Consider the following 21,454-nt stretch of genomic DNA (forward strand, 5'->3'; position numbering starts at 1 on the left):
GCAATGCGTTGTCGTCACCCGCACCGTCCGTCCTTTGACCGTGGGAAGAGGCTTTGTCAGATCATCTCAAGATTCAATTTCTTTTCTTTAGAGATTATAGACTACCTTTATGAGACTAGTCTACCGTTGCTTAAAGAAAAATTAGAGAAGAAGATGGAGAAAAAAGGGACTGAGATCCAGACCCCGGCAACCCCCAAGCCAGTCTTCCTGTTTCGAGACATCTTTTATTGTGACGATGACAGTGAGGGAGAAGACGGAGATGAAAAATGTTAAGCGGCTGATACTCTCTCTTGTCCATTTTTCTAGGTCTGGTTGTGTTTATATACGTGTCAATAAAGCTATTTTCACTATTGATTTTACTGAAGAAGGTGCAACAGCCAAAGGAAGGGTATGAAAATAATAACATATTGTGGAGCATTAAAAATTGATTCACATTTCATATTCAAGTTTGTCTGAATGTGAAAAGAAAGGCAAGTGTATGAGCTGATTTAATATTTTCTGTGCTATTATATTGAAAATAATTACAACTAATGGTTTTCATACAACAGCAGGATCCCAAGTCCCTCTAATGGCAGCAGAGGGTAGTCATGTCCGACGAACATTTTCTTTTTTTTTGGCTGCGCCACATAGCTTATGGGATCTTAGTTCCCCACCAGGGATTGAACCCAGGCCCTCGGCAGTGAAAGCGCAGAGTCCTAACCCCTGGACCGCCAGGGAATTTACCCCAATGAACATTTTCATGATGTGGATTCAACTATACGTGCATTCAGCAAAAAAGAGAATGTTTACAATTTTAATAATGCATGCCATTTTGCTTTCTGTTTTTCAATTGTTTAGATGTATATTTTAGTGTGTGTACGTATTAGGTAAGTGGTACAGAGAAGTTTGTGTTCCCATAAACTGGTTTCGGTTCCCATGTGCCTGTCATGGTGTGCGTATCTCATCTTCCTGAGTGTGATTCTAGTGTTTAAAGATAGGTATTTTTCATACAAGATGCCCTCTCAAAGCCAGTCACAGAATTCATCTGGTGTTGAACTGGAAAAAACAAAGAAACCAGCAATCTCTTCCATTGCTTCTGGAAAAACTGCCTCTGTTAGACTTCCCTTGCTGGCAAAGGAAATAAAGTGCCCAGGCTTCTAGCCTCATCTGTACAGGGGAGAACATAGAAAGGAAGGTGTGGGTGAGCAATATCCCATACAGTGAGGCCACCCTCTGGGACAAGGTGCAGCACCCTTGTCTCCTGAGTGTAGCATCGTGATGTGTGATGTTGGTCAATTCATCCACAAAGCTAGACATTTTTCCAAGCTTGCCGTCATCAGAGAAGGAAGAATACAGAGAAACAAGTTTAGGAGTCCTCAGTCACCAGTATATCCACAGCACCTATCATGGTGTTGTGCAAATAATAGACACTCGATACATATTCAGGGAACAAATGAGTATTTTCTTTTTAAAAATTTATTTATTTATTTTTGGCTGTGTTGGGTCTTCGTTGCTGCACGCAGGCTTTCTCTAGTTGCTGCGAGCAGGGGCTACTCTTCATTGCAGTGCGCGGGCTTCTCACTCTGGTTGCTTCTCTTGTTGTGGAGCACGGGCTATAGGTATGTGGGCTTCAGTAGTTGTGGCCTGTGGGCTCATTAGTTGTGGTGCACGGGCTTAGTTGCTCCGCAGCATGTGGGATCTTCCTGGACCAGGAGTTGAACCCGTGTCCCCTGCATTGGCAGGCGGATTCTTAACCACTGCGCCACCAGGGAATTCCCAGAACAAATGAATATTTTCTTTTTAATAAGCATTTTGCCTTTAGTCACCTCCTTCTATCTGTCAAACATACCAATCTCCAGGCTGATGGGAATATAAATTACATGTTCCTTTTGGAGGACAATCCGGTAGAATACATCAAAGCCTTAAGAATGTACATATTCTGAGATCCAGCAGTTTCACTTCTAGGACCTAAAGAAATAATAGAACTAGTGTAAAAGAATGGCACATTTATAATATGAAAACTAGAAAAATATAAATGTTCTTTAATAGGAAATTTACTATATATGATGGTATATTCCTAGAATGGAATATTAGGCAGTAATTAAAAATGATAATGAGGGACTTCCTGGGTGATGCAGTGGTTAAGAATCCGCCTGCCGGTGCAGGGGACACGAGTTCGATCCCTGGTCTGGGAAGATCCCACATGCCGCAGAGCAACTAAGCCCGTGCACCACAACTACTGAGCCTGCGCTCTAGAGCCCACAGGCCACAACTACTGAGCCTGTGTGCCACAACTACCGAAGCCCACGTGCCTAGAGCCCGTGCTCCACAAGAGAAGCCACTGCAGTGAGAAGCCCGTGTACCACAACGAAGAGTAGCCCCTGCTCGCAGCAACTAGAGAAAGCCCATGCATGGCAACGAAGACCCAACACAGCCATAAATAAATAGATAGATAAATAAAAATTTTTTTAATGATAATGATAGATTTGGTTAACATACAAGGTAAACAATATAATCAACTAAAATACATACTGTTTTTCATTCAGAAGTGTACATATTATCTTCTTAATTTTGTAACAGTAAAAAAAAAAAAAATAGGGACTTCCTGGTGGTCCAGTGGTTAAGACTCCTTGCTTCCAATTCAGGGGGCACAGGTTCAATCCCTGTTGGGGGAACTAAGATCCCACATGCTGCGTGGTGCGGCCAAAAACGAAAAAAAAAAAATTGTGTAAATAGAGATGCATTACAGTGTAAGGGAGGAATTAAACCCAAAGTGTTGACAGTGGTTCTCTCCGGGAAGTGGGATTGTAAGTTTATAGGTTAGAAGTCTTGACTTGCAAGTGCCAGAAAATCAGACTCAGATAGATCAAAGGCATCTGGGGACTCTCAGACTGAAAATCCAGAGGGAGAGGATGGATCCAGCTACTCAGAGTCCCCAGAATGTGTTTTCTTGCTGATTCTCAGCTCTCCCTTCTCCAGAGTCCACTTTATCTTCAATCCACACGAGGGGGCCCCTTGGTCCTGAGGGGTGCCTTCATAGAGCCCCATGTTATAGCATCCTTCTTATTATTACTTAAATAGAGGATGCCATTCAGAGAACAATAGCTCTTGCTTAAGTCCTGGGTTTTGTTCCCAGTGCCCAAATTAGAGCTTGTGCCAACTCTGAGCCATCACTGTAGGCACAAAAATAGGATGGTCTTCAACCCATCTGGGCTCATGTCTGGAGCTGGGATTTAGCTCAACCTGCCTTAAATGGCTGAAAGGGTAAATACCCCTGTGGAAAATCATGGTTCCATTAGCAGAAGAGGGGAGTGGACCCTGAGGAAGCGACCCACACATGTGCAGGACTGTGGGTAATTACCTGTGCTGTGAATTTTACCCAATAAACTTGTGTACTTGGTAAAAGCTTAATTTTTTAACTTTTTCTCACCCCTAGCTCCATGCCCTTCCCCCACCCCACCCCCCAAAATCTTAGTTTTGCCAAACACCCTTTTGACATACAAGGATCCAGGAATTTGGAAGAAAAAGAAGGGAAGGGTAGACTGTATTTGTCAAATACAGGTCCAAGAGAAGAGAAAAGGGAAAACCATGAGTTTGGTTTGAATGTGTAGACTTTGAAGTATCAACAGGGCCCATTTGAGGAGACCCCAGTCTACTGCATGGAGAGAACAGACAAGAACAAACCACACTAGAGAGGTGGGTTGGTTTGTTAGCTCCCTGAGGGTGAGAGTTGGAGCCATGAAATGGACAACCCCATTTACGGCAAGAAAAAGGCAGAAGAGGAAACGTGTACTTGGCAGGGAGTGGAAGAGGAGTAGACTCAGAAAGTGAACAAGGGTAAAGAGAAGAAGGTGACCCATCTAACAAGAAACAAGACCGAGGAACAAATAAAATTGCTTTTCAACAGTCTTGACTGCATAATGTGAGAGTCCTTGGCCCAGTCCTTGGCCATTGAGCACTCTTCAGTAAGCATGCCTTTCAGCTCTTCATCTTAATTTGGAGACTTCATCGTCCAACAAAGAGGTCCAGAACTGCAGTGCACAGGAGTGTGTAATCAGACCATGGCATCTGTTCTCCTCAGAACACTACTTTTAGTTCAACAAGCATCATGGACCACATGCAGTGAGCCAGGTACTGTTAGGAGCTAAAGATGTAAGAGGGAACAATACAGACTTGGTGCCTGTTTTCTTGGAGGCTACACAATCTAGCACTTTCTGAACACCTTTCCCAGTCCATCTCCTGAAATAACACGCCATAGTGCTAATTCTTCGACCTCATCAAATAATCCATCGATCCATCAACCCACTCCTAGCCTACCCAAGTGTCCATCCTTACAATCCCTCCCTTCTGAACACCCTCGGCTCTTATTCTCTCCCCCTGGTACTTCCCTGCTCAAGACCCCAGACCTGGATGAGCCCTTCCATCTGCCTCCTTTCTGCACCTGAAGAGCTGAATATTCCTAGAAGAAAGTCACACAGCTCAGCTGGTTTAATGACCGTAAACCTCAAAAAGACAGTGTTGCCAGCAACCCCCTATAAATTTATTTATTTATTGTTGGCTGTGTTGGGTCTTCATTGCTGCACGTGGGCTTTCTCTAGTTGCCGTGAGCAGGGTTACTCTTCAATGCAGTGCGCGGGCTTCTCATTGTCGTGGCTTCTCTTGTTGCGGAGCACGGGCTCCAGGTGCACAGGCTTCAGTAGTTGTGGCACGTGGGCTCAGTAGTGCCAGCAACCCTCTAATAGGCTTGCTGTTCTTTTACCCACATCAGCTGTGTCCTACATTCAACCATCCCACAACCCTCTTCTGCCCTTTTCATGATTCACTGAGAAAATTGAAGCCATCCCCCATCAAATCCCTCTTCCCTGCACCAACCAGTCAATCCTACCTCCATCTATATTCATCCATCCTACTACAAGCTGAGTCCCTACACCTGAGCCCTGCAGTCTGTCCCTTCACATTATCTCAGAGATTTTGGTCCTTTGCTGATCCTTCTAAATTGTCAGTCTCACCTATTCTGCATTGCTATCACCATACAAACAAGCCATGGTATTAGCTATCTTTGATTCTATACATGTAGAATCAATTACCACTTTCTGCTACACTCCCCCCACTGCCTCCAACTTCTAAATGCTCATGTTCCTCGAGACTTTTTGGGCTCTTCACGTTCTCCCGATGCCTCGAAATAACATCTATGTGCTGATGGCTCCCAAATGTGTAGTTATAGGTCAAATTCTCCCCCAAACTCCAGGCTAAAACATTAATCGGCCTACCTGCCATCTCCATTCAAACGTCTGAGCCGTTTGACCATAAGGTTAAAAAGGACTTTAGTTTTTCAGAGTAGTTTTAGGTTCACAGCAAAATTCAGAGGAAAGTACAGAGATTTCTGAAATACCCACTGCTTCCCCCCCCCATATGCATAGCATCCCCCATTATCAACATTCCCTACCAGTGTAGTACGTTTGTTACAACTGATGAACCTACGGTGACACGTCATTATCACCCAGAGTCCATAGTTTTCATTAGGGTTCACTCTTTGATATGTACATTCTATGAGTTTGGACAAATGTATAATGACATGTATCAGTCCTTTAATATCAGAGTACTTTCACTGCCCTAAAAATCCTCTGTGCTCTGCCTGAAAGCTCAGTCAATTCACAAAGAAGATACACTAATTCTCAATCTGCACATGAAAAGATGTTCTACATCATTAGTTATTAGGGAAATACAAATGAGGCACAGTTTTAACCCATTGGGATGACTGAAATTTAAAAGACTTACAATAGGGATAGTATTGACAAGGTTGTGGAGCAAATGGAAGTCTTATACTTTTGCTTATGGTAATTTAAGACAGTAAAATCACTTTGGGAAATGGATTGTAAATTCTTGTAATGTTAAAGACACACCTACCCTGTAATCCAGCAATTCCACTCCTGCATATTTGTCCATGTTAACTGAAAACGTATGACCATTAAAAGACTTGTACAGTAATGTTCATATCAGCTTTATCTATTAACAGTGGAAAACTTGAAACCACCCAATATTCATCAGTAGATGACTAAAAGAAAAAAACCAAATTGTGGTGTATTCATTGAATGATACCCTTCTCTGCAATAAAAATGAATTGCTGATACATACAATAACATCTGTGAACCTCATACACTTCATGTTGAACAAAAGCAGATGGTCAAAAGAATACATAGTGTATAATTCCATTGATAGAGTTCTAGAATAGTCTAAATGAATCTATGATGATAGATATGTTGATAGAAGTCAAATCAATGTTTCCATTGGGTGAATGGGGAGAAGATTTTCTGCCAGGTGTCCCAAGGGCACTTTTCTGGCAGGAAGAAAATGTTTTATATCATGATTAGAGATGGTTACATGAAATTACGGAGTTGTTAAAATCCCTCAACTATACACCTAAAATGTGTACTTATTGTGTATAATTGTATATAAATTATATAAAGTTGACAAAATCATGGAATAAGAGGCTACAGTGAAGGTTAATGATGATGAAATCAATAGAAATTATAATATAACAAATATTTTAGTAATTCATTAAGAACAGATCCATTTCAAATAGAAATAATGTGTAACATGTTCTTGGATTGTTGGTAATCCACATAATGATGAGTAATGAGTCAAATGATCAAACTGGAAAAAGTACTGAAATTTTGACATACTGACATCTAAAACTCACAATCTGTATCTAAAAATGAGAAAAATCTATGACAACCTAGTAGTAATGTGTTATCAATTCCAAGTATTTAGGTTCAGTCATTACACCAGAAACTTTATGTGTCCTGAATTCTTACAGCTTATCTGTGAAAAAAGGCTTGATACAAATTTTTTTTAACTTGACAATCCTAAAATTTGCATATTATAAAATGAAATATTAATTTGAAACTTTCATAAACGCAATAAAATTTCATCAATCTTACTAGAAAAAAGACTGAATTACGTTTGTGTTCCTTGTATAGAAAATGATCTTCAACCTCATTGCTGAGATAAAAGTGTATGAAGCCCAAATATATAACTTTTATAGAGTTGTGTTTGCAGCTTAAATATTTTTTTCTGAATTTTTAATATTTGTGGGGTTTGTCCGTTTTAAAGATTTGTAATTTGTGCTATTCATTTCAAATAAATATTAAAGACACCCCTCAAGTTGTGTAAACTTTGGGCTCTACAACTCCTGAGCATACCTTGGATCAATGAATCTCTGAGTGTAAAAAGCAATTCACGGAAAAACGCATTCAGTCTAATTTGATAAAGTTCAAAAACACGCTAAGGTTCATTATTTACAGATTAAAGACAATATTACCATTTGTAATACGTGGTAATATTATAAGGTAATAAACGTGGTAATATTATAAGGAGAGAGCCACAGCGGGCTCAGAAGCAGGATGAAATTATGACTTCAGTGGCCCTAGGTACTTTTTGCCTTCAGGGGCACTTTCCTCCTTAAAAATATCAACATTTATATTTTATGACTGTATTGGTATAAAGACAAATAAATGGTAAATATTAAAAGATTTTCTTCAACCTAATATTCCACTTGTTTTCCGATTTTATAAGAAGTTAAAACATTTCTTTGTGTCCCTAGCCCAAGCTACCCTGTAAAATGGAGGAGCCCCTCCGTTTAGGATTCACGGTAATATTCCGTTTCTTACACCGTGGTGAGTAGATTAGCGTTTTATAAATATCCCTTCATGGCTACTTTAATAAAAACGTATGTGATACATTCTTCAAGGATACACATTAAAGTGGTTATCTCAGGAAAACAGAGATTCCAGTGATTTTTTTTCCATCTTCTCTTCAAAAAAAGTGGTTTTTTTTTCAAGAGCCAGCCAGATCCCTAGTTTTCAAAAGCATTAATATTATTTTAAAAAGGATACCTACACAGGGCTTCCCTGGTGGCGCAGTGGTTGAGAGTCCACCTGCTGATGCAGGGGACACGGGTTCGTCTCCCGGTCCGGGAAGATCCCATATGCCGTGGAGCGGCTGGGCCTGTGAGCCATGGTCGCTGAGCCTGTGCGTCCGGAGCCTGTGCTCCGCAATGGGAGAGGCCACAACAGTGAGAGGCCCACGTACAGCAAAAAAAAAAAAAAAAAGGATACCTACACAATTTATAGTGCAATATAGTTCCACACAGTTTTGTAACTTTCTTATTTAAACACTGTATTTGAATTTGGCCAACACAGCCCACCAGGCAGGGAAAAATCTAGAAACGAGAATAACGGTCTTCGCCTCGCGCTCGGTATTGTTAAATTTCCATAACGGGCATCGGGGCTTTCCGATAAGCCACGCCCCCTTTCTGGAATGTTCTTCACCAGGACCCTGCCCCCTTCTTCCCTGGCTCGCCCCTTCTCTTTCTTCCGTTAGGGTTCTGTTCGGTAAGATCGTCGCTGGCTGACCTGTCTGGATCGGGCCTATCTCAGCCTCCGCTTTCCTTTAGAGCCTTGATCAGAACTAGTAATTATTTCGTTTTCCTGTCTCCTCTATTAGAGTATAAGCTAGTGGTGACGCCTCGTCGTCGAAGTCAGTAGTAAGCGTTAAAAAAAAAAAATGGGTAGGCTTCCCAGGGGGTTTTACTGTTATATTCTGTACTGTTTTTTCTTTTTCCAATACTTAATGTATCCCTTTTCTATGATACAAAGTATATATTTCCCCCAAATTACGTGTTGATTACATATTATATTTTAGGTCTTTAAAGGAAATCTAAAGAGAAAAAAAATTTCTTCGCAACCCGTAACACCCCTGCTGAAACTCCTGAGGCGTCGAAAAGAGAAGAAAAAGGACTGGACGGAAAAGACAGCAGGGTAGGCGTCCAGGTCGCCCGGGGTGGGCGCGTCGGCAAACGGCCACTACCCGGAGAAATCCGGGGCAAGGCCGCGGTGAAACCTCGGCCTCAAGCTTTCCCCACGCCCCCCCCGCCCCTCACGGACGCTCCTGATTGGCCGGCCGCGGGAGCCCGGAAGTGACGCCACGCCGGGCTTCCCGGCCTCCCGGCGGAGCCCGGGCGTGTCTCTTCCCACGCCCCGCCCCTCGGGGCTCCAAAACAAGAAAGCGGCGGCCGGGGCGGGGCCTTCCGACGGCCGACGCCGCGCAGGGGGCGGGGCCTGTGCTCGGGGCTTCCTCGGGTTGGGTGGTCGGTTGCGGACGGAGGCGCCGTAGCGCGCGTCCGCACTTCCGTTCTCAGCCGACTGTTGAGTCGAGGCATGGAGGCGGAGGGGGGTTAGCGGCCGGGAGGAGGCCGAGACGGTTGAGGAGAGCGGCGGACTCGCGGCTGCAGTCCCGGTGAGCGTGGGAGCGCGCGCGGCGTAAGCGTCGCAGCGCGTGAGGCCTGGGCGGGTGGGGGAGGGGCGGCGCGAGCGCGGCCGCGTCCCTCAGGAGAGTTGCGGCGCCCGAGGCGGGAGCATCCCCGCGGCGTCCGGTGGGCCGCCCTCTGGTTCTCTCCCTTCGCGTCGTCTGCACTGCCGTCCCGTGTGAGCTCTTCCGAGTCTGGGCGCTGCGTAGTTTCGGTGGGAGTGAGTGAGGTGTCTCGCTACAGAAGGTCTCTGTCCGCTCGGCGCCCCCTGCTTCCTCCTGCTGGGGTTCGTGCCTTTGGAGAGTGTGCCCCTCCCGAGTGGCCACCTGAGCCCTCCCTGCCCCACCTGAAGGCGATGGAGCGCTGACAGCCAGCCAGAGGGGCTTTTGCCGTCCTCCCCACCTTCCAGGAGCGACGATGTGCCTAGACCTGTGTGGCCCAGAAGGAACCGGGCACGAGGCTCGAAGGAAGAAGAACCTACGGCTGGTCAGTTAAAGCGGCAGAGATGTTAGCTACTGACGATCCTAGGGCTGAACTCACCTGCTAATTGGGGGACTTTCTGACAAAGTGCCTGGCTGTCCCCAGCATGGGAACGAGGTCTCCCGTGGAGCCACTCCCCCTGTGGAGTCAGAATGGCAGTTGCACTGTTTCTTCGTTCCTTGTAGACCCACAGGCACGTTGTCTCACCTCTGGGAGCTTGAGCTCTGTCATCAAATGGTAATATTTGGTTCTACTTGATAAGGATTGATGTGAAACCCAGGTGAGAGAGCGAGTCTAAAAACCACTTCCTGGGCCTCCCTGGTGGCGCAGTGGTTGGGAGCCCGCCTGCCGATGCAGAAGACGCGGGTTCGTGCCCCGGTCCGGGAAGATCCCACATGCCGCGGAGCGGCTGGGCCCGTGAGCCATGGCCGCTGAGCCTGTGCGTCCGGAGCCTGTGCTCCGCGGCGGGAGAGGCCACAGCGGTGAGGCCCGCGTACCACAAACAAACAAAACAACAAAAAAAACCACTTCCTCAGTTTTGTTTTGTTTTCCTTTGCTTTTTCAGAAATGTTCTTTTGGGGGCCAGAGTCTAGGTATATATGAATGCAGATCCTCACCCATTCTCAAATAAACCCAGGAATCTCGACTGAGAGGATCACTTCTCTGTAGGCCATTACCCCAGGTAATTATTTGTTGTTGTTTTTTTAATTTAAAATTTTTAATTTTTTAAATTATTTGGTTGCATTGGGTCTTAGTTGCGGCAGGCAGGCTCCTTAGTTGTGGCATGCGAACTCTTAGTTGCAGCATGCATGTGGGATCTAGTTCCCAGACCAGGGATCAAACCTGGGCCCCCTGCATTGGCAGCGCGGAGTCTTAACCAGTGTGCCACCAGGGAAGTGTTGGTAGTTTTTGTTAAATAAACATTTAAGACTTTTTTTTCAGGCACTTAATATGTGCCAAGCACTGAAAAGTAAAAAATACGGAACGGATCCTTGCCTCCTAACAGACTCAGAATTGCTGAGGATGGAGCTTGTAGGTGGGAGACAGATAAGTAAACAGCTCAGCCTAACATGGTAAATGCAGTGATAGAAACCATGTACAGAGTCCTGAGGGGATAGAGAAAAAAGTCATCAAAGACAGACTGGAAGGAAGGGAATGAGTCAGACAAGCCCCCAGGCATGATGATGCTCAGAGGTAGTTCTCAAATCTGGCTCCCCCCACCCCCGCCCCCGAAATATTTACTTATTTATTTATTTTGCCTGTGCTGGGTCTTAGTTGTGGCCTGTGAACTCTCAGCGGCGGCATGCATGTGGGATCTAGTTCCCCGACCAGGGATCGAACCCCAGCCCCCTGCATTGGGAGTGCAGAGTCTTACCCCCTGGACCACCAGGGAAGTCCCCCAAATCTGGCTTTTTATCAGACTTACTGGTGGAGTGTTTTTTAGAACGAATCTGAATTTTATCAGTGGTATCTCACCATCTGCTTTGCTTTTTTTTTTTTTTTCCCCAAGTTCCTTTGGTGAGTCTGATGCGCATTCAGGTTTAAGAACCAGGCAAAGGTATGAAGGGTAGGTGTTCAGGGCAGATAGATGGAAGAGCTTCCATAAAGGCAGGTAATGCCAAACACGAGGAAGCATTTTAGGAAGAGCAAGTGAGGGGGAATGGCAAGAGATGATGCTGAAGCCAGGTCATGGAGAGCCTTGTGTGGTGAGGCCAAAAATTTTAATTTTATCGGTCAAAGGTAGAGGAGTCATTTGTGCTTTTAGAGTCTGGTTTTTGCTTTGGCCTTTGGCAGCATTTTGGAGGAAGAATTGATGGTGGATCAAACAAGAGGCAGATCATTTAGGTTTCTTTTGTAATCCAGACAAATAATGAAAATGTATTGAACTAAGGAAATGGCAGTCTCACTGAGAGTAAAGTACAGATGTAATCAAGGTGGTAGACTCTATAGAACTTGTAGAGATGGGGGCTAATAGGAGAATTCACAGGTTACTGGTTTGAAAAGTGAAGTCATGGTAATACCATGGATATAGAGAATACAGGACAGATAACACATTTACGGAAGGGACCTTGTTCTGTTCTGGTCCTGTTTACTTTGAGGCAACTGTCAAGTGAGCATAGATTCGCTATACAGTTGGATATTGAGTACGGTCAGCCTTCCATATCTTTGGGTTTCCCATCTGTGGATATAGAGGGCCAACTGTGTTCCCTGTACTGCACTATTTTATGGAAGGGACTTGAGCATCTGCAGATTTTGGTATGCGTGGGGGGACTCCCGGAACCAATCTCCTGCAGATACTGAAGGGCAGCTGTATATCTTTGTGGAATTCTGGGCTAGGCTATCATTTATTGAGTAGCTGAAACACAATTAAACATTGCATTGAGTTTTACCTACATTCTCAGTCTTTGGGAAGCTTCATTATAAATAGTAGTTGAAGAAATAGGTTGAATTGTCACCCACAAAGAGGATATTGAATGAAGGGATAGAGTCCTGAGGACAAACCTTTGGAAATTTTGATATGAAGCAGGGGGAAAAGGAACAGATGATTATGGGGGTTGGGTAGAGGAAGTGAGAGAAGAATGGTGTGCCGTCATAGCTAAGGAATACATGGTTAGCAGTTTCATACGCTTTAGAGGAGTCCAGTAAAGAACCTATTGGATTTGGTATTAAAGAGATTATTAGGGACTTTTGTGAAAACATTCAGTGAAACATAAGGTAGAAGCCAGAGTGCAAAGGAGCTAAAGAAGTGAATCTAAATTATTTTTTCAAGGGGAGTTCCCTGGTGGTCCAGTGGTTAGGACTCGGTGCTTTCACAGCCGTGGCCCGGGTTCAATCCCTCGTTGGGGATCTAAACTAAGATCCCTTGAGCCGCTCAGCGTGGCCAAGGAAAAAAATAAATAAAAGCAATTGCGAAGAAGTTTAAAATAAATAAATAAATAAATTTTCAAAAAGTTTAGCTAGGAAAGGTAGAAGAAAGTGATTGTTATTTGAAGTTTCTGGCCAGCTATTATTGAGAAATGATAGCCCCTGGATAAGTCAGTAGAAAGTTACAGTTATACCTCTGGTGAAGCATCCTATGTTATTGGCAAAAAAACTGTCTCTCTGATGCACAGGAGCCGCTCTTATTTCTGTCATGCAGCTTGAGGATTCCCTGGACTCCCCCATTTGTGGTTCAGTAATGATTCCAAGCAGTAAAAACACTGATGAAATTAACAAAACTGTCCTCCAGAAGAACTGAATTGTGCAAAAATTTGCAGGATTCATAGTCATCTACCAGTAGTTTTCCCTTAAAAGAAAAATTTCAGTATACCCTGTTCAGATTTTTTGGGCTTAGCTATCAGGCCAATGATGTTTTTAGTTTTAGGAATATAACCACACCCATTTATGGCCTGTTGAGAGGAACTGTGGAAACATGTTTCTGTTGTTGATGTGCTATAGCACTATCCTCTCTGTTTTCTAAATTCCACGGCACTTATCTGTTATATGGCAGTAACTCCTATCTACTTTGAGAAAATTTAGTTTTGCTTTCTGGAATGTGGAAGTAGGCTAGCTCTCTGAGTGAGTGAAATAAAGAGCAGACTCCATAATTTTTTTACTAGAAGGTTTATTTTGCTAACTAACTTCTCTGTTAATAATTATTTTAAAGTATACAACATTTTATTTGTACTTCAGTACCTTAATTTTTTCAATTGACTGCAGTCTTGTTTCCTGCTCAAGTCAAGCTTGAAACAATTGATGTTTGAGAAATCTCCCATAAATTTCATTTTCTGTTCTTGCATCGTCTAGAAGGGTGAAACTTATTGAATCAGATTACATCACTGGAAAAACACAGCTTCTGCAGACTTTTAACTTCCTGGTATTATATTACTGGTTTTTCAAGTATAAGAAGTTCTTTGAATGAAATTTATATTCTGCAGAAACATAGTGTCCATTCTGTTACTTCGTATTCCCTAGTTTGCAGCACCCTTAAAAAATGTAATTGAATTAGAATTAGTGTTAGGAAAGGGCAGGACTCTCCAGCTGAACTAGCATATTACTTTTTTTATTTTTCACATGAGGACTGTGTAACTCATGTTATCTTTCTGCTCTACTTTTCAGGAAGCTCCTAAATTAGGACTTAGTGAAATTAAATTTCTTCTAAATAAGTTTTGATTTCTCTCCCTTTTTAAATTGCCTTCTAAAATGTCTTTTTCTTTATACTTTAATGTTGAAAGCTGCCCTAAATTCTTTTCAGAAGCATGAAGAAAGTATACAGTTAATATTTAATGAATTTAAAAAATCAGTTCACAAGACAAATACATGTTTTTGATTGTACAGAAATTATAAATACTGTCAAGATGTGATCAGTTTCCCATTAGCAGAGCTTATTATGCACTCTGAATTTTTGGGTGATAATGCATTCAAAAACTTAACATTGTCAAGTTTCTGTACCCAAGTATTCAATGACTTGGGTCATGTTTCTTAACCTTTTATTGTCCCTTCTCCCTCTCTGAAAGGAAATGTTTAAGACATTTTTTTCCTATGAATTTCCCATGAATTTTAATACCACCAATATATTGTATACTTCTTTACATAATGTACATATACCTGTGCTTTATATGTAAAAAGAGTAGGATGTGTTCCACTAACCGGTTTTCATTTCCTTGAGGATGATGTCACTCCTGATGAGAATGCATGGATTAGGTTCATCCAGTTAGGAAATGAACTTCATTGGGTTTACAGTTGGGTTTGTAACTTTTTTCCCATTAGGCTGATATACATTCATTAGATAATGAAGATCAAGTTTTCAAGATGGTTTTCTTGGGTAATTTCCTGGCCCAATTCCCAATAAAATGTTTCCATATGATAGAACACTTGGTTCGATTTCCCTTGGGTGTGGTTTTCTTCTTTTTTGTCAAAGGCTGGCTAATAGCTGTTTGGATAATACCTTGAGTTTGTCTGATGTTTTTCGCATGAATAGACTGGGGTTGTGGGTTTGGGGAAGCATACTGCAGAGTTGAAGTTCCTGTCTCATCACATTGTGTCAGGGGTTACCAACATGACTTAACCACTGGTGATGTTAACCTTGATCACTTGGTTTAAGGTTGTGTTTGCCAGGTGTCTCCACCGTAAGTGTGATTTTCACTTTGCATACTTTGTTATTTAGAAGTGTTTCACCAAGTCCAGCCCTCACTCAAGATAGGGTGGGATTAAGCTCCACTTCCTGGAATGGGGAGTATCTGTATATATTATTTGCGATTCTTCTATAAGGAAAGTTTGTTCCTTCCCCCACATTTGTTTATTCATTCATTTGTATCAGTATGGATTCATATATATTTATACTGTGGGTTATAATCCAATATTACATTATTGTGTTACTCAGATTGTTTCAGCTTTGGCCACTGAGAGCGCTTTCAGGTTGGTGGCTAATATGTCTCTTTGACATGCCCCCATCCTTTTGTATTTTGAGCACTTTGTTTCTGTTCCTGTAAGATGCTCCAGGCTCACTTGTATTTTTCCTGCTCCAGCCTCTTGTTTATTTCATTGCAAAACATTTGCTTTTTGTTTAGCCACAATACACTGCTTACTGACAGTGAACTTTCTATTTGCTTTTATATGCATTTAGTGGCATCTTAGCTTGCTTTTATTACACCTCATTAGAATTGGAGATCTCTTTGGATTTTGGCTTCCACCCTATTTTGCTAATCCTCTGTTTCATGCCATCTGCAGTTCTGATAAACTTGACTTGTGTATTTTTCTTCAAACCTTTGACACATTTGATTCTTGGGATTTCCTCTCGTTTCCTGGTACCAACTTGCTACTTTGCTCTCTTTGAGACTGCTAGGATTTGGGAAATTAATTTCTTTTTTTAAAATTTTATTTATTTTTTATACAGCAGGTTATTATTATCTATTTTATACGTATTAGTGTATATATGTCAATCCCAATCTCCCAATTCATTCCACCACCACCACCACCACCACCCCCTGCCACTTTCCCCCCTTGGTGTCCGTACGTTTGTTCTCTACATCTGTGTCTCTGTTTCTGCCCTGCAAACTGGTCCATCTGTACCATTTTTCTAGGTTCCACATATATGCGTTAATATATGATATTTGTCTTTCTGACTTACTTGACTCTGTATGACAGTCTCTAGATCCATCCACGTTTCTGCAAATGACCCAATTTCATTCCTCTATATGGCTGAGTAATATTCCATTGTATATATGTACCACATCTTCTTTATCCGTTTGTCTGTCAGTGGGCATTTAGGTTGCTTCCATGACCTGGCTATTGTAAATAGCGCTGCAGTGAACATTGGGGTGTATGTGTCTTTTTTTTTTTTTTTTTTTGTATGTGTCTTTTTGAATTATGGTTTTCTCTGGGTATATGCCCAGTAGTGGGATTGCTGGGTCATATGGTAATTCTATTTTTAGTTTTTTAAGGAACCTCTGTACTGTTCTCCATAGTGGCTGTATCAATTTACATTCCCACCAACAGTGCAAGAGGGTTCCCTTTTCTCCACACCCTCTCCAGCATTTGTTGTTTGTAGATTTTCTGTTGATGCCCATTCTAACTGGTGTGAGGTGATACCTCATTGTAGTTTTGATTTGCATTTCTCTAATAATTAGTGATGTTGAGCAGCTTTTCATGCGCTTCTTGGCTGGCTGTATGTCTTCTTTGGAGAAATGTCTATTTAGGTCTTCTGCCCATTTTTTGATTGGGTTGTTTGTTTTTTTAATATTGAGCTGCTTGAGCTGTTTATATATTTTGGAGATAAATCCTTTGTTGATTCGTTTGCAAATATTTTCTCCCATTCTGAAGGTTGTCTTTTCGTCTTGTAGTTTCCTTTGCTTTGCAAAAGCTTTTAATAGGTCTCATTTGTTTAGTTTTGTTTTTATTTCCATTACTGTAGGAGGTGGATCAAAAAAGATCTTGCTGTGATTTATGCCAAAGAGTGTTCTTATGTTTTCGTTTGCATAAGAATTCGTTTGTTGATTCGTTTGCAAATATTTTCTCCCATTCTGAAGGTTGTCTTTTCGTCTTGTAGTTTCCTTTGCTTTGCAAAAGCTTTTAATAGGTCTCATTTGTTTAGTTTTGTTTTTATTTCCATTACTGTAGGAGGTGGATCAAAAAAGATCTTGCTGTGATTTATGTCAAAGAGTGTTCTTATGTTTTCCTCTAAGAGTTTTATAGTGTCTGGTCTTACATTTGGATCTCTAATCCATTTTGAGTTTATTTTTGTGTATGGTGTTAGGGAGTGTTCTAATTTCATCCTTTTACGTGTAGCTGTCTAGTTTTCCCAGCACCACTTATGAAGAGACTGTCTTTTCTCCGTTGTGTATGCTTGCCTTCTTTGTCATAGATTAGTTAACCATAGGTGCGTGGGTTTATCTCTGGGCTTTCTATTCTGTTCCATTGATCTGTGTTTCTGGTTTTGTGCCAGTACCATACTGTCTTGATTACTGTAACTTTGTAGTACAGTCTGAAGTCAGGGAGTGTGATTCCTCCAGCTCAGTTTTTTTACCTCAAGACTGCTTTGGCTATTCGGGGTCTTTTGTGTCTCCATACAGATTTTAAGGTTTTTTGTTCTAGTTCTGTAAAAAAATGCCAGTGGTAATTTGATAGGGATTGCATTGAATCTGTAGATTGCTTTGGGTAGTATAGTCATTTTCACAGTATTGATTCTTCCAATCCAAGAACATGGTATATCTCTCCATCTGTTTGTGTCATCTTTGATTTCTGTCATCAGTGTCTTACAGATTTCTGAGTACAGGTCTTCTACTTCCTTAGGTAGGTTTATTCCTCGGTATTTTATTCTTTTTGTTTCAGTGGTGAATGGGATTGTTTCCTTAATTTCTCTTTCTGATCTTTTGTTGTTAGTGTATAGGAATGCAAGAGATTTCTGTGCTTTAATTTTGTATCCTGCAGCTTTACCAAATTCATTGATTAGCTCTAGTAGTTTTCTGGTGGCATCTTTAGGATTCTCTATATATAGTATCATGTCGTCTGCAAACAGTGACACTTTTACTTCTTCCTTTCCAATTTGTATTCGTTTTATTTCTTTTTCTTCTCTGATTGCCGTGGCTAGGACTTCCAAAACTATGTTGAATAATAGTGGTGAGAGTGGACAACTTTGTCTTGTTCCTGATCTTAGAGGAAATGCTTTCAGTTTTTCACCTTTGAGAATGATGTTTGCTGTGGGTTTGGTGTATATGGTCTTTATTATGTTGAGGTAGGTTCGCTCTGTGCCCACTTTCTGGAGTTTTTATCATAAATGGGTGTTGAATTTTGTCAAAAGCTTTTTCTGCGTCTGTTGAGATGATCATATGGTTTTTATTCTTCATTTGTTAATATGGTGTATCACATTGATTGATTTGCATATATTGAAGAATCCTTGCATCCCTGGGATAAATCCCACTTGATCATGGTGTATGATCCTTTTAATGTGTTGTTGGATTCTGTTTGCTAGTGTTTTGTTGAGGATTTTTGCATCTATATTCATCAGTGCTATTGGTCTGTAATTTTCTTTTTTTGTAGTATCTTCATCTGGTTTTGGTATCAGGGTGATGGTGGCCTCATAGAATGAGTTTGGGAGTGTTCCTTCCTCAGCAATTTTCTGGAAGATTTTGAGAAGGATGGGTGTTAGCTCTTCTCTAAATGTTTGATAGAATTCACCTGTGAAGCCATCTGGTCCTGGACTTCTGTTTGTTGGAAGATTTTTAATCACACTTTAAATTTCATTACTTGTGATCGGTCTGTTCATATTTTCTATTTCTTCCTGGTTCAGTCTTGGAAGGTTATACCTTTCTAAGAATTTGTCCATTTTTTCCAGGTTGTCCATTTTATTGCCATAGAGTTGCTTGTAGTAGTCTCTTAGAATGCTTTGTATTTCTGTGGTGTCTGTTGTAACTTCTCCTTTTTCATTTTTAATTAATTTGAGTCCTCTCCCTCTTTTTCTTGATGAGCCTGGCTAAAGGTTTATCAATTTTGTTTATCTTCTCAAAGAACCAGCTTTTAGTTTTACTGATCTTTGCTATTGTTTTCTTTGTTTCTATTTCATTTATTTCTGTTCTGATCATTATGATTTCGTTCCCTCTACGAACTTTGGGTTTTGTTTGTTTTTCTTTCTCCAGTTCCTTTAGGTGTAAGGTTAGATTGTTTATTTGAGATTTTTCTTGTTTCTTGTGGGTAGGCTTGTATTGCTCTACACTTCCCTCTTAGAATTGCTTTTGCTGCATCCCATAGGTTTTTGGGTTTTTGAAAAATTAATTTTTAAAAATTAAAAATTTTTAAATTAAAAATTGGGTCTTTGGGTTGGGTCTTTGTTGCTGCGTGCGGGCTTTCTCTAGTTGCGGCGAGCGGGGGCTACTCTTTGTTGTGGTGCGCAAGCTTCTCATTGTGGTGGCTTGTTGCAGAGCATGGGCTCTAGACACATGGGCTTCAGTAGTTGTGGTACGTGGGCTCAGTAGTTGTGGCTCGTGGGCTCTAGAGCACAGGCTCAGTAGTTGTGGTGCACGGGCTTAGTTGCTCCGCGGCATGTGAGATCTTCCCGGGCCAGGGCTCTAACCCATGTTGCCTGCATTGGCAGGCGGATACTTAACCACTGCACCACCAGGGACGTCCTCCTGTAGGTTTTGGATTGTCGTGTTTTCGTTGTCATTTGTCTGTAGGTATTTTTTGATTTTCTCTTTGATTTCTTCAATGATCTCTTGGTTATTTAGTAACGTATTGTTTAGCCTCCATGTCTTTTGTGTTTTTTATGTTTTTTTCGCTGTAATTGATTTCTAATCTCATAGCATTGTGGTCGGAAAAGATGCTTGATATGATTTCAGTTTTCTTAAATTTACCAAGGCTTGATTTGTGACCCAAGATATGATCTATCCTGGAGAATGTTCCATGTGCACTGGAGAAGAAAGTGTAATCTGCTGTTTTTGGGTGGAATGTCCTATAAATATCAATTAAATCTATCTGGTCTATTGTGTCATTTAAAGCTTGTGTTTCCTTATTCATTTTCTGTCTGGATGATCTGTCCACTGGTGTAAGTGAGGTGTTAAAGTCCCCCACTATTATTGTGTTACTGTCGATTTCCTCTTTTATAGCTGTTAGCAGTTGCCTTATGTATTGAGGTGCTCTTATTTTGGGTGCATATATATTTACAATTGTTATATCTTCTTATTGGATTGATCCCTTGATCATTATGTAGCATCCTTGTCTCTTCTAACATTCTTTATTTTAAAGTCTATTTTATCTGATATGAGTATTGCTACTCCAGCTTTCGTTTGATTTCCATTTGCATGGAATATCTTTTTCCATCCCCTCACTTTCAGTCTGTATGTGTTCCTAGGTCTGAAGTGGGTCTCTTGTAGACAGCATATATATGGGTCTTGTTTTTGTATCCATTCAGTGATCCTGTGTCTTTTGGTTGGAGCATTTAATCCATTCACGGTCAAGGTAATTATCGATATGTATGTTCCTGTTACCATTTTCTTAATTGTTATGGGTTTGTTTTTGTAGGTCGTTTTCTTTTGTGTTTCCCACTTAGAGAAGTTTCCTTCGCATTTGTTGTAGAGCTGGTTTGGTGGTGCTGAATTCTCTTAGCTTTTGCTTGTATGTAAAGCTTTTGATTTCTGCATTGAATCTGAATGAGCTCCTTGCCAGGTAGAGTAATCTTGGTTGTAGGTTCTTCCCTTTCATTACTTTAAATATATCGTGCCACTCCCTTCTGGCTTGTAGAGTTTCTACTGAGAAATGAGCTGTTAACCTCATGGGAGTTCCTTTGTATGTTATTTGTTGTTTTTCCCTTGTTGTTTTCAGTAATGTTCCTTTGTCTTTAATTTTTGTCAATTTTTTTTTTTCTTTTTTTTGTGGTATGTGGGCCTCTCACTGTTGTGGCCTCTCCCACTGCGGAGCACAGGCTCCGAATGTGCAGGCTCAACGGCCATGGTTCACGGGCCCAGCCGCTCCACGGCATGTGAGATCCTCCCGGACCGGGGCACGAACCCGTGTCCCCTGCATCAGCAGGCGGACTCCCAACCACTGCACCACCAGGGAAGCCCTAATTTTTGTCAGCTTGATTACTGTGTGTCTTGGCGTGTTTCTCCTTGGGTTTATCCTGCCTGGGACTCTCTGCGTTTCCTGGACTTGGGTGGCTATTTCCTTTCCCATGTTAGGGAAGTTTTTGACTATAATCTCTTCAAATATTTTCTTGGGTCCTTTCTCTCTCTCTTCTCCTTCTGGGACCCCTATAATGCGAATGTTGTTGCGTTTAATGTTGTCCCAGAGGTCTCTTAGGCTGTCATCATTTCTTTTCATTCTTTTTTCTTTATTCTTTTCCATGGCAGTGAATTCCACCATTCTGTCTTCCAGATCACTTATCCGTTCTTCTGACTCAGTTACTCTGCTATTGATTCCTTCTAGTGTATTTTTCATTTCAGTTATTGTATTGTTCATCTCTGTTTGTTCTTTATTTCTTCTAGGTGTTTTTTCTTTAATTCTTGTAAGTCTTTGTTAAATATTTCTTGCATCTTCTTGATCTTTGCCTCCATTCTTTTTCCAAGGTCCTGGATCATCTTCACTGTCATTTTTCTGAATTCCTTTTCTGGAAGGTTGCCTATCTCCACTTCATTTAGTTGTTTTTCTGGGGTTTTATTTTGTTCCTTCATCTTGTACATAGTCATCTGCCTTTTCATTTTGTCTTGTCTTTCTGTG

At 41.5% G+C, this 21,454-nt stretch overlaps 2 protein-coding genes across 3 annotated transcripts in view; both read left to right on the forward strand.

The window, feature by feature from the left end:
- Nucleotides 1-7,521, forward strand: part of TTF1 (transcription termination factor 1) — a 32,476-nt gene extending 24,955 nt beyond the window's left edge. For both annotated transcript variants that reach the window (XM_060153988.1, XM_060153987.1), the window contains exon 11: nt 92-7,521. In XM_060153988.1, coding sequence (XP_060009971.1) covers nt 92-273 — 182 coding nt within the window. In that variant the 3' untranslated portion in view covers nt 274-7,521. The remainder of the gene's footprint in view (nt 1-91) is intronic.
- A 1,714-nt stretch (nt 7,522-9,235) lies between these two features.
- The window catches only part of SETX (senataxin), an 80,894-nt gene continuing 68,675 nt past the window's right edge, over nt 9,236-21,454 (forward strand). The window contains exon 1 of the mRNA XM_060153989.1: nt 9,236-9,276. The gene's annotated coding sequence lies outside the window, so the exon portion shown is untranslated. The remainder of the gene's footprint in view (nt 9,277-21,454) is intronic.

This window comes from Lagenorhynchus albirostris, chromosome 7, assembly GCF_949774975.1.
Source record: "Lagenorhynchus albirostris chromosome 7, mLagAlb1.1, whole genome shotgun sequence".
In the NCBI taxonomy this organism is placed as follows: domain Eukaryota; kingdom Metazoa; phylum Chordata; class Mammalia; order Artiodactyla; family Delphinidae; genus Lagenorhynchus; species Lagenorhynchus albirostris.